The sequence below is a fragment of the Aquarana catesbeiana genome, linkage group LG04 (assembly GCF_042186555.1).
Source record: "Aquarana catesbeiana isolate 2022-GZ linkage group LG04, ASM4218655v1, whole genome shotgun sequence".
Classification (NCBI taxonomy): Eukaryota; Metazoa; Chordata; class Amphibia; order Anura; family Ranidae; genus Aquarana; species Aquarana catesbeiana.
This window is the reverse complement of record NC_133327.1, coordinates 140,825,388-140,839,680: the sequence shown is the minus strand read 5'-3', so window position 1 is coordinate 140,839,680 and position 14,293 is coordinate 140,825,388. Positions and strand designations below refer to the sequence as shown.

General features: G+C 45.3%; 1 protein-coding gene across 1 annotated transcript in view; it reads left to right on the top strand.

Annotated features, from left to right (window-relative positions):
- Window positions 1-12,050, top strand: part of LOC141139548 (dysbindin-like) — a 32,041-nt gene extending 19,991 nt beyond the window's left edge. The window contains exons 3-4 of the mRNA XM_073625797.1: window positions 8,815-8,952; window positions 11,197-12,050. Of these exons, the coding sequence (XP_073481898.1) occupies window positions 8,815-8,952; window positions 11,197-11,393 (335 nt within the window). The 3' untranslated portion in view covers window positions 11,394-12,050. The remainder of the gene's footprint in view (window positions 1-8,814; window positions 8,953-11,196) is intronic.
- The last annotated feature ends 2,243 nt before the right edge of the window (window positions 12,051-14,293 follow it).

The following is a 14,293-nucleotide window of genomic DNA, read 5'->3' as shown; positions in this document are numbered from 1 at the left end:
TGCCTGGAAGGCCCAGGTTGGGCGTCAGAAGCCTCAGCCGGGGGGGAAGGAAGCGTGGAAGGAAGACTGGAGAGTGATGACCTGGGTTCAGTCTGGCCTGCCAGAAAATGCAGCCTGTCATAGTACAACATCCGGGGGACATAGATGTCATCTGCTGCTCCGGATCTCTGCGAATCCAGGACTTTCTTGCGCTCCCTTAGATATGTGCTCCTCAGGCCACCAAATAGGATCTTCAAATATGTGATGTCTGCTGTGGGGATCACCCGCTTCACAATTTCACACAATTGCCCCAGTGCTGCCTTCCTCTTTGCTTGGTTCTTGTAATGGGGGTGGTTAATCTCCCACAGACAGGGCAGCTCCCTTAACATATCTACAAATACTGACATGAAGTCATTGTCTTTCAGTAGCATATCCATGTTCACTGCAAGACACAACACAAGACAAAGCCTAATGTCAGACAAAACTCTCCTAATCTTGTTACAATATAGGCCTCAATGTAGAAGCAGTATAGGCACAAGTTTGTCTCTTACCTTCGTTCTTACGATCGGCGCGTCCAATGCTCCTTCCTCTGCTCACAGATCGTACGTAATACGCACGCGTGTTACGCTTTATACACACTGCGCATGCGTGTAACTCCGCCCGCCCCTGACGTTCTTTCTAGTCTATTCCCCGCCCCTTTTCGTTCGGCACAGTGGGGGAAGAGCACATGGCGGAGTCACAGCAGGTGCGTGATAATTGCAGGAACGAGGAGGAGGAAAGCCCGGATCCGGACACGTCCCGATCCAGAAGGAGACGTTTTAAGGCCACAAATATGTCCTTTGGGGAGATGTTGGAGATGGTCGACATCATGAAGAAGTCTGACTATGACGGAAAGTATGGGCCTTACCCCAACCCCAACATCAGAAAGGCAAAGATCATGGCGAAAGTGGTCAAAAGTCTTCACAAGAATTTTGGGGTACGGCGATCGAAAGATCAGCTCAGGAAGCGGTGGTCGGACATGAAATTAAGAGAGCCAGAGCAGTACCGAAAGATCCGGAGAGTGCTGCAAAAAAGTAAGTAGTTGTGCTGTGTTCCTATTCTTTCTGTCTTTATTCCGTTCGTGCTGCTCCATATGCTTTTCTTAATTGTAACGTTTAAAAGGGCAACTTTAATGTTCATGGGCCCATTATTCGTTCGTATCAAACATTTTTCTTTCGGCCTCTAAAACACCATTGTTTAGGCCATATGCATTTTCCCACATTTTTTTTGGGCCTACTTGGATGCCAAATATTTGTTTGTGTAGATGGGTTTGTTACTAGAATAAAATGCAAACTAGATTCTAAGGGGAGGACACATCTGGACTCTGGAGCACTAGTGTGGGACCCCAGAACACCATTTTTATTAGGGGGGCCACACAGGTGCTCCATTGTATACTATAGGGGGGTCTCCATCTGTGAAGCTTGTACTAAACAGGTAAAGTATTGCAGCTTGACAAAGGGCAATAAAAAAAAGACATCTTGTAACTCGGCTAACATTGACAATTGTACCCCACTTCCAAGCAATGTTTCCTATTTATAGTTCTGCCATCAAATATCTGTGTGCTAATTATACCATTTTTGTTTTACATAGGGGATAAAAGACTCGGAGGACACCCCTCATCCGAGGAGACCACAGACCCCCCACCTATGGAAGAAGGTGAAATACCCCTAACCCAAGAAGAGCAGGAGGAAGAAGAAGATGTGGTGGAAATTGGCACCACAACCTGTGAGTGTCTGCGACCACAGACTCAGGAAAGGGATGGATGCCGGCAGATTTTTGATATCTGTTTTTGTTTTGTTTCTCTCTTTTTAGGTGATCGTGATCCAGATCCTTTCACATCAGAAAGTGCCCAGATCCTGATCGGGGAGATCATGGGGTGTAATGTAGAACTGCAAAACATACAGCAAAAAATCAATGATGTGATTAAAAAATATAATAACATCATTGATGTTTTGGGGCGAATTTAAAACCCCACAAAATCACTTTTTGGATTGTGTTTTGAATACACAGGCCTGTTTTATCTTAAATGGACATTTCGATTTTTGATAATGCTACTCCAAAAATTGTTATACAACAAACATGTTGGTTTGTTTTAAAAACCTTTGGTAAATGCACATGTGATTGTGCAGGTATAAAAAAGTTGGTTACTCAAGAATGTGTGGATTATTGTCTCAACACTACAACACTTTTGGGGTGATGTAATTGCTGTTTTCTGCAAAAATGGGGGTTATTTTCTAAGGGCAAATCCTCTTTGCACTACAAGTGCAGTTTCAGTGCAGTTGCAAGTGCACTTGTAGTGAAATGTGTTTTTGCATTTAGTAAATAACAGCCAACAGTGCTTTGTATAATAAGGTTACACAATCACGACATTTTCTGGACTCAACACATTTCTGTCAGGGTCAGCTAAAACAAACACAAGCAGTAAATGTCCACAAAGAATTTCTTTTTTTTTTTTTTTTTATTATAAAAAGGTTTCACAGATTGTCTGGCATATTGATAGCCCCCCTACCCGCAAAGAACTACAGGTAGTGTAACCGGACATCACGGGCACTCAGGGAGGCCAAGCCAGGACGGCCACTTTCAAGCGCCGTCAGTGTGGTTTGATGTATCATTCCGGCCTCAGGCCCAACTGAGCCAGCATAGTTGGCCGAATGTTTCCTTAAAAAGTTATGGAGAACACAGCACGCAAGTATAATATGGTTCAGTTTATACTCCGCCATATGGATGGGTGTCATAAATAGGCGGAACCGGCTGGCCAGGATTCCAAATGTGTTCTCCACCACTCTTCGGGCTCTGGCCAGCCGGTAATTAAAAACCCTCTGTTCCGGGGTGAGGGTCCTCATTGGGAATGGCCGCATCAGGTGGTCCCCCAGCGCAAACGCTTCATCAGCAACGAACACAAATGGGAGTCCTTCCACATTGTCCTCTGGAGCTGGCAAGTCCAAGCTGCCATTCTGGAGACGCCTGTAGAACTCCGTCTGGGCGATGACTCCACCATCGGACATCCGGCCATTCTTCCCCACGTCCACATACAAGAAGTCGTAATTAGCCGACACCACCGCCAACATCACTATACTATTGAACCCCTTGTAATTATAATAGTACGACCCCGAGTTGGGTGGTGGGACGATGTGGACGTGTTTCCCATCAATTGCCCCTCCGCAGTTAGGAAAGTCCCACCGCTCGGCAAAGTGGGAGGCCACAGTCTGCCATTCCTGTGGCGTGGAAGGAAACTGTTGAGGAAAAAACAATAAACATTACTATTTTTACTCTGAAACATGGCAAGCAGATTAGACACAAACATTATGGGGCAACCTCCAGATAGGATTTATTAAGGGGAATTTAGCAACGCCAAAGTATAAGGTACACCTATCATATTCCCCCTCCCCCCCTCTCATGGGCAATTTCTAACATTATAGGGGGGGGGATCTTGGACAGGTAACCCTCTTCACTTCATTGATTGATGAATGCCTAAATACAGGGTATTACTTGGAACAGCCCCTCCTTAGTTACACTATTGGCAGCCCACTGGACAGGTAAGAAGTGTCAGAATACAAAGATAGAAATACACACTGTACACATTTGTGGACATTTGGACATTCTGCTATTACCTATCAAGATAATAATAGGATACAAAAACTTTAAACAGTACCATTTGAAAGTATACAGGCAGGCCCTTGCACTACATGCTTTGGGGAATTCATCCATAAATCAGAGCACAAAAGAGATGGGTATAGTGTGTATGGATTTGGCAAAGTCAGCAGATAGATGATTGAGGATAGAGAATTGGGATCAGCTGACTTAGCAGTTGGGGGAGGGAGGGTTACTAAAAATTATTTGGGGACGCCACAAAAAAAAAGCCTCTGCCACTCTGCCTGAATATAAAGCAAAAATAACATTTCCAAACATTTTAGGGGGTGTTCGGGGTAAAGCACTACTATGGAGCAGAAAAAATACATTGTTAAGTGACTACATGCAGGGCCAGATTAAGAGCAACATGGGCCTGGTGCTAAAGATTTTGGTGGGCCTTTTTATGATAATAAATAAAATGAAAACGCAAAAATGTTTTTTGTTGAATTAAATTAAAGAGAGAGAGAGGGGGGTGATAGCGAGATGGGGGGCTGAAAAAAGAGGGGATGAAAGGGATGGGAAAAGAGAGAGAAAGGCGTTGAGTGAGAGAGAGGGGGACGAGAGAGAGGAGGTGAGAAAAAGGGGAATAGAGAGAGGGTGAAAGAGAGAGAGGGTGGTAGGAAAGAGGGGGATAAAGGGGGCGAGAGAGAGAACAGGGTGAAAGAGAGAGAGGGGGGGCATAGTACATTACACGGGGGGGGGAGTGTATAGCACAGTACATTACATGGGTTGGCACTACACATTACATGGTGGATACATGGATACAACATTTAATGGTGGGCGAAGCACAGCACATTACATGGTGGGCACAGCACATTACACTGTTGGCACTGCCCAATACAGCACATTACAAGGTAGGCACAGTACATTATATGGTGGGCACAGCACATGACATGGTTGGCACTGCACAACACATTGCATGGTGGGCACAACACAGCACATGCACACGGTGGGCACAGGACCTTATATGGTGGGCACAGCACATGACATGGCGGGCACAGCTGAGCACATTACATGGTGGGCACTGCACGTTACAAGTGGGCACTGCACAGCACATTATAAGGTGGGCACAGCATATTATATGGTGGTTACTGCACATGACAAGGTGGGCACTGCATGACACCACATTATATGGTGGGCACTGCATGACACAGCACAGCACATTACATTGTGAGCACAGCACATTAATTGGTGGACACCGCACATGACATGGTGAGCCCTGCATAGCGCATTCCATTGTGGGTACTGCACGGCACATGCCATGGTGGACAATGTACAGCACATTACATGGTAAGCACTGCATGGCGCAGCACATGACATGGTGGGCACAACACAGCACGACAGGGTGGGCACTGCACAGTAATTTACATGGTGGGCACTGCACATGACACGGTTGGCACTGCATGGCACAGCACATTACATGGTGGGTACAGCGCATTACATGGTGGGCACTGCATGGCACAGCGCATTACATGGTGGGCACTGAATGGCACAACACATTACATGGTGGGCACTGAATGGCACAACACATTTCATGGTGGGCAATGCAACTGCACATTACATGTTAGGAACTGCACATGACATGGTGGGCACTGCTGAACAGCCCAGCACATTGCACAGTGGGCACAACACACTACATGCTGGGCACAACACATGGCAGGGTGGGCACAGCACATGACATGGTGGGAACTGCATATGACATGGTGGGCACTGCAATGTACAGCACATGACATGGTGGGCACTGCAATGTACAGCACATGACATGGTGGGCACTGCAATGTACAGCACATGACATGGTGGGCACTGCAATGTACAGCACATTACATAGTGAGCACTGCAATGCACAGCAAATTACATACTGGGCACAGCACATTACATGGGGGCACTGCAATGTACAGCACATGACATGGTGGGCACAGCACATTACATGGGGGCACTGCAATGTACAACACATTACATGGTGGGCACAGCACATTACATGGGGGCACTGCAATGCACATGACATGACATGGTGGGCACAGAACATTACATGGGGGGCACTGCAATGTACAGCACATGACATGGTGGGCACAGCACATTACATGGTGGGCACTGCAATGTACAGCACATGACAAAGTGGGCACAGCACATTACATGGGGGCACTGCAATGTACAGCACATGACATTGTGGGCACAGCACATTACATGGGGGCACTGCAATGTACATGACATGACATGGTGGGCACAGCACATTACATGGGGGCACTGCAATGCACAGCACATGACATGGTGGGCACAGCACATTACATGGGGGCACTGCAATGCACAGCACATGACATGGTGGGCACAGCACATTACATGGGGGCACTGCAATGCACAGCACATGACATTGTGGGCACAGCACATTACATGGGGGCACTGCAATGCACATGACATGACATGGTAGGCACAGCACATTACATGGGGGCACTGCAATGCACATGACATGACATGGTGGGCACAGCACATTACATGGGGGCACTGCAATGCACATGACATGACATGGTGGGCATAGCACATTACATGGGGGCACTGCAATGCACATGACATGACATGGTGGGCACAGCACATTACATGGAGGGCACTGCAATGCACATGACATGACATGGTGGGCACAGCACATTACATGGGGGCACTGCAATGCACAGCACATGACATGGTGGGCACTGCAATGCACATGACATGACATGGTGGGCACAGCACATTACATGGAGGGCACTGCAATGCACATGACATGACATGGTGGGCATAGCACATTACATGGGGGCACTGCAATGCACATGACATGACATGGTGGGCACAGCACATTACATGGAGGGCACTGCAATGCACATGACATGACATGGTGGGCACAGCACATTACATGGGGGCACTGCAATGCACAGCACATGACATGGTGGGCACTGCAATGCACAGCACATGACATGGTGGGCACAGCACATTACATGGGGGCACTGCAATGCACATGACATGACATGGTGGGCACAGCACATTACATGGAGGGCACTGCAATGCACATGACATGACATGGTGGGCACAGCACATTACATGGAGGGCACTGCAATGCACATGACATGACATGGTGGGCACAGCACATTACATGGGGGCACTGCAATGCACAGCACATGACATGGTGGGCACAGCACATTACATGGAGGGCACTGCAATGCACATGACATGGTGGGCACTGGGCACTGGGCACAAGAGAGCACATTACATGGGGGGAAGCAGCAGTCTTTCCCCTAGCACAATAAAACACCTCCCTAACAAATGTACTAACCTTATCTCAACAACAGCATGTAAGATGTCCTTCCTCCCGGGCTCCTGCTGGTTAGGACATCAGCGCCCCTCCCCCAGACAGCTCCCAGACACTGAGGAGGATAGGAGGATCTGTGTGAATGTAACAGATCCTGTGATAGGAGTCAGGCATCGGTAGAGACAGGACTGGGCTGCACTGACTAACTCTTGTCTCCTCCATGTGTGCACAGAGGGCTCCTCTTCCTTCAGGAAGGCACACAGATATTCATAAGCCACTGCCATGGGCCTATATTGAGGGAGGGGCCTGGAGCTACAGCTCCACCAGCCCCCATGTTAATCCGGCCCTGACTACATGAGGTGAATATAGGGGCAGGAGACACCATGCTGGGGAGGTTATTGAAGGGCAAATATGTATGAAGGACCTAAAATAATAATTACATATAAAATCCAGCATGCATGAGAACAAAGGGGACATTCACAGCATATTACAATCATGGTAATTAGGGAATGAGGAAAGAAATACAATATATTATCAAACATTCAATACAATAAAATGTGATATAAAAGGATAAAAATCTTACCTTCATATACTCCTTCTGCAGGACCTGGATTATGGCAGAACAGGTCTCCGGGATAATGATCCCCAGAGCCTGGGGGGAGATGCCTGTTGAGAACTTCAAGTCCTGCAGACTTCTCCCTGTCGCCAAATACCGCAGGGTAACGATGAGCCTCTGCTCCAGAGTGATGGCTTGCCTCATGCAGGTATCCTGCCTGCTGATATAGGGGGTCAGCGAAGCCAACAAACGGTGAAACACGGGGTCCGTCATCCTGAGAAAGTTCCTGAAATCATCAGGATTATTCTCACGGATCTCACGGAGCAAAGGCATATGACAGAACTGGTCACGCTGGAGCAACCAATTCTTGGTCCATGAACTCCTCCCCACCCTGTTCATGGACTGGACTTGTGTCAAGGTCAGGACCCCAACACCAAGCCCCCGCACAGCACGAACTCTACGAGGAGTACGTATTACGCAACATGGCTAGAAAACGGTCGGCTGCTCAGAACGAAGTAACAGAACACACTGAAGAACAGCAATGCCTGTGAAGAGCAACCTGAAAAACAGTAACGAACGAACAAGAATACAATGACTAATTAAAGTCACGCGGAACTTGCTTGCACGCACTGAAGAGCAGATACAAACCCACAAGCACAAACTAAACGGCAGAAAACAATCTGAAAGCCACGAGTCTGAAAAAGCACGAATCGTCTCTCACCAAACTTTTACTAACACGAGATTAGCAAAAGGAGCCCAAAGGGTGCCGCGCTTGGTTCTGAACCGGCCTTTTCTAGTCTCTTCGTACGTGGTGTACGTGACCGCGTGGTTGGCGATCGGAAATTACGACAACTTTGTGCGACCATGTGTAGACAAAACAAATTTGAGCCAACATCCGTCGGAAAAAATCCTAGGATTTTGTTGTCGGAATGTCCGAACAAAGTCCGACCGTGTGTACGTCCTATTAGACTGAACTGCCTGAACTGACTCACAAATTCTTAAATATCCTATATTGCTTTCTGGCACAATGGTTGTTCTTTTTATTTTTATTTCTTCACTGAAATATAAAACACATTTTCAGAATACTCCTCAATAATAAATAACACCAGTGGCAGCAGCCTTTAGCAACCACAGAAAGGAAGAGGATGTTGGGGGCCCAGCCAGTTCTCAGAACCAGCAGCTGAAATCATCACAAGTAGGCTGGTTAGGAATCTAAAATGAGTAATTCAGAACTGAAAGCAAAGGAAATAGTCATGTTCAGATATTAGTAAAGATGACGTGACTTGAGCAGGAAAATTTTGCACATATTTCAACAGTGTATTTCTCTGTTTTGCAGCTCCTCTGGACAGTGTGTCATCAATGGAGGTGAATATTGATTCTCTGGAGTTGTCAGAACCACTGGACATTACTGAGCTGGAACCCAGTGATGCTTTTCAGCAGTGTGAGGATCCACTAAGCCCTCTGGTCACTCCTGGTTAGTAGAGATTGGAATGTGCTGTGGAGTCATGTTAGAGGAGATGGAAAACATCACTGTCTTATAATTAATATTAAAAGGCATGTGGGGGAAAAAAATCTTGATTCTTAAAGCTGAAGTTTAGGTATGAATTTTACTGCATAGTTACTTATGTAATTACCGTATGTAAATATATGTTGGACCCAGAAGATTGTGGCTATCTTTGTAGCAGCTTCCACAACAATCACTCAGGTATGAGATATGCATACTTACATTGGTCCGTTGTAATGCAATAAATGAATATGTAAACTTCAGCTTTAAAGCAGAACTTGAGTCTAAGAAGGTCTTTTTAACGTGGCCCTCCTCTCCCTTGCGGAAAAATGAAATAAATCATAGAGAAACTCCTGTGGAGGTAATAGTTACTTTCCCAAGTCATCTTCCTTGCGTCCATGGAGAATATCCCATAGTACAAATCTCCCTATAAAACAATCCTGCACTGTGCTGCATCTTCTCGTGATATATGGTGTGCTTAGCATTCTCCAGGAACTCTTCAGCAGGATTATGATGTCACCCCTGTACCATGGTTTTTTTTTTTAGTGCTTTAGAAAGGGAGGGGGGTCACATCAAACTTTGTATGGAGTACAAGGTCCACTTTAAAGGTGAAGTTTAATGAAAAAACAGGGATGGTACTTAGCATGAATGAAGAGTGTCCCGTGTACTTATGGATGCTGTTTTCGGATGAAATCCTCCTTCCCCAAACCCCCCTTAGCGGTGACCTTGCAGGCTGTGGGGGTTTATATGAGTGGCTGCAGCTTTGACAGGCAATCAACTGCCAGCTATGCTCACCTTTTCTGCCCCTATTCTCCATTCACTGAAGCCTTACTATTGTTTCCAACAATTAAAAACGCTCTATGAATGGAGGACAGGTGGATGAATGAATGGTCAGCCACCTCCAATTATGGATCCTTTTCACTCTGGCCACCCTCATCAACCAGAATTGAGGTGCAGGGGCTAAGGACCAGAGGAAGCAACCTTGAGAGGCAGTCACTGCTGTACATGAGAGCACATGGTGTTTGTAAGTTCCTGGGGTGCTTTGTGACCCATATACAAAAAACTTGGAGTGCCGCTCAAAGCACTACAAAACTTCTCCATGCTGTCCAAAGCGCAGATCTGGTGCCGACATTCAAACTAGCTGAATCAGATGAAAAGACAGAAGGTAGAAATGCCGCACATCGGAGCCCAGCCACTATAAAGTTAAAGATACGGATTCAGCCTAAACTCCTCCTGGCTATGTCCCTCTGACATGATTTGCCCCACCTGCGGGGATTATTCATAGGTATTAAGCTCCATAGACAGGGCGAAACATGTCAGAGGAGCAAAACCAGGAGGAGTTCAGGCTGAAGCCATATCTTTAACTCTCTATATAGTGGCTGGGTTCAGGTGTGCGGCATTTCTACCTTATGTCTTCCCATCTGTTCCTGGGGTGCTTTGCTAGAAGTAAAAAAACACAGGTACCAGGAGCTAGAACCTAAACCGTGTTACATTTGTACATTATGGCAGTAGATTTGATTAATGCTGGCCATACACTGTACGAAAATACGGCTGAACCCATTTTTGAAAAACGAACATTCGGCCATGAGAGCAAACGATAGTGCCATCACGTAATGACTGATAAATTGTTCAGTGGACATAAATGAACCAATTTTTGTTTGTTTTTTTTTTACATATATCTAGTGCAAACAGTTCAGATGGGAAAGACATTAACCTTTCAATTTATCATTCGTTCGGCAGAAAATTTCCAAACTTGTGCTTCGTTTTTTCGCCTCAAAAACGTCCCAACGATTACTGATTTTGTGCCCATTAACTTGCCGAAAAACTAATGAACTGGCCAAATGACCACATTTTGGCCGTTTTTTCGTATAGTGTATGGCCAGCATAAGTAAAAACAATCCCTGTAGTGGAGTGCTTTCACAGCCCACATGGCCACTGATAGTTGCCCAATTGTGTGTGCTAAAGGAGGATAAACAGGGAGGTTTAATATGTGTAATTTAGCAGTTCTGCTTGCACAAGAGGCATGGAGAGTGTAGAATGTAGACCTCAGTGGCCTATCTGTCCTCATACACAAGTGATGAGAAGAATCTCCAGGAAAATAGGGAACACAAACTTGATACTTTTAGTGTACAATGCAAAGTTTACTTTCAAATACAGTAGACAGGACCAGGCTAGATTCACTCACACATCCTCATATTTCTATATTTCTTTCAGCTGACCTCCAGGGAATTGACTACTTCAGGCTTCGCTTCCCCTTCTCCACGGCGCCTGGCCAAGAGCATCCAGCACATGATGGTGACACAACATGCAGACAGGAGGAAGCTGCAGATGTCCAGGCCAAAGAACACAGCTCTACCACAGATTCTGCACATCATGGTCCCAACAAGACCCCCTTGTCTGAAACACAATGACCTGCCAGTTTCCTCTGAATAGACTATGGTACTAGCCAGTGTCTTGTGGGACTCCATTCACTGGTCCCTTTAATATACAAAATATGGCTCATGTGGACATACTAAGCTGTCAGCGATATCAGACTTGTAATTCAGTTTACATTGCACCATTATTGTCAGTTGAATGGAGTCTGCCACACAAAACTGGGCATTCAACAGAAAATGCTTTTTATGTATGGGGAGAATTTTAATGCATTCCAGTGTTTTTACAAAGCACATTTGTGGGTTGAAGCTTTGTATGACGAGTAAGGTCAGTCTGCCCTTTTCAGAGGCCTCTGTACTATTAATAATCATTTTCTAGGAAGAGCATGTTGGTTGGAACAAAAGTGTAACTTCCTTCTATTTCCGTCTGCACCACATGAAATCAGACAAGGGGGTAATATGATGATAATCCCATAGCAAATTACATAATGGATAAAACTGTATCTGTGGCTCCCTCTAGTGGATTGCTGATGGAATATAGTAATGTAGCACACAGTGAAGCTGTACACTGTTCAATAGGATTCTTTGCTTTGTGATAGCTCTAGTGTATATGATTTATTGTGATATTCTGAATCAACGAATGACTGTTTGGAAAAATACAGTGCGGGTGAGTCAATAAAGTTATTATGACACTTTTCTGGTGGTATGGTCCTTTTAAAATGTCCTGCTCTTAATTCATGAAGTTCAGATTCAAGTATTTCTTATTTTTGCCATATTTAAAAATCTGATGAAAGCTATGGACCCCCGCCCCAGAAATATTCACATAAACAAAACTTTACATGCAATGAATATACCGTATGTACTTTATGATATTGCCTCATACATATACGACATGAAGTTTAAATAAAGTAAATAATCTTAAAGGCTACATTCATATATATTTATATAAAATAATAAATGCACATCTTTTTTGCTGGTAAAAACATGCATTTATTATTTTTTTTACTCTGCAGCCTGTAAGGCAATGCACCTATGATCAGCAGATTACGGGTGCAATACCAGGATCCTGCAGATACTCAGCACAGCTGTCTGCCCATACCTCATACAGGCAGACAGTTACTGAATGGCAGGAAAAATCAATGAACTATGAGGATGCTCACCAGCGCCCTCGTAGTTTATTGAGAACTAGCCGATGGTACTTGTAGTTCATTCATTCACAGAACTCTGTGAATGAATGACACGACCATGTCGGCGGAGCCTCCCACAGCTGCACAGTTTTGAAATTGTGACAGCAGGTGCGGGGAGAAGATCCCCCCCTCACTGTCACAGGGAATGGGGGAAGAGAGGAGGCAGGAGCTAGAACATGTTACAAGTTTGACCCTAAATACGGGTGGAACATGTACCATGTTTCAAAGATGAGCTTATCCTTTAACAAAAATGAAATGCAATCGTCTTGTGCAAATTAAACAAAACTATTTTAATTCTGCTCAAATATACAACTACTACTAGAAAATGAGAATTAGCACTTGCTTTTATGGAGTGGCACAAGATGATGGTTGTGCAGAAAACGATGATACAGATTCAAATGATAAACATGGGCCAACGTCGTATCAACAGATGCTTAGCAGTTGGCACTTTAAGCAGTGGCTTACAATAGTTATGTACACACCAGAACACAGTGGTACATTGCATTCCAGAGCTGTGTGATATTATACGTGTTTGCATTATATCGCACCGCTCTGTGTGGTCCTGCATGTCAACGCACAGCAAGAGCAGTGCACCACACTGGTATACAGTGACATGAATGAAGTGTCTGCACCAGTGGCGGCTGGTGGGTTCTTCTTTTGGGGGGGGCAGCAAACAAACATCCCCCCAGTGGCTTGGCACAGCACTGAATCACCCCCCCACGGATAGACCGCCACTTACCCGCGGGCCTGTGGTGTCCTCTCCTAGAGTGGGGGCAGCGGCTTCGATGTCCGCTCCTCCAGCGGCTTCCTCCGCCATGTGTCTCCTCTTCCGCCAAAGCGCTAGGCATCCAGTAGGATCGCCTGATGTGCTGCTGATCTGTAGATTAGGGGGCCGGACGCATGCATAGGGGAGGCGTCGCCCGTTCATCCTCTATGGACGGTCCGCCACTGGTCTGCACATTTCATATAAACTTCTATAACAATAAAGAAAAAAAAAGGACTCCATGTGATGCAATAAAATGTGCATCACACCACCCCCTGCCACGTGGCTCTGCAGTCCAAAACACTGTGTGGGCAGCAGCAATTTGAGCTACAGGGCAATGTGAACAGGCCCTTAAACTCATCTGACTAAAGCAGCCACTTGAATGGTGTGTATTATTTAGTAACACGGTTCAGTGCCAGCAGGAGTTGACTAATCAGGATGGAAATCAGCAGGAGTGAAGAGCCGGAATTGAACTTCCTCTACATGTGCCAGATAATACCAAGGGAATATTTTGCTGGATATTTTTACATCTACAGTTGGATGTTTTTCATGAAGTTAAGGCAGTGTTGCCTTGGAAAGTATTGTTCACTACTGAAGCGACTCCCGAGTTCCTTTATTTTCAACTCAGAACAAAACCATTCACTTTGGGTGTTAGTTTCCCATACAATTATTAAAGAAAAGGTCTCAGTAAAAGCACAGTGGTTGTTTTTAAATATGAAAAATTTCCTACAGGAAGGTAAACATCCAGGTACATGTAAATTAATAGCTTCAGTAGGAGTACGTGTGTAAACGTGTCCTCAGTAATTGTATTAAAACACATCTACATTCAATAAATATAGTTTAACCAACATACTGAAAATTGTATCTTAGGCTCGTTTCACACCTATGCATGTTGCTTTTGAGCGTTTTTGGAGGTTTTTTTTTCATGCTTGCCACGTTTTTGAGCAGCGTTTTTGCCGCGATTTGCGTTTTGCGTTTTTTTTTTTTTT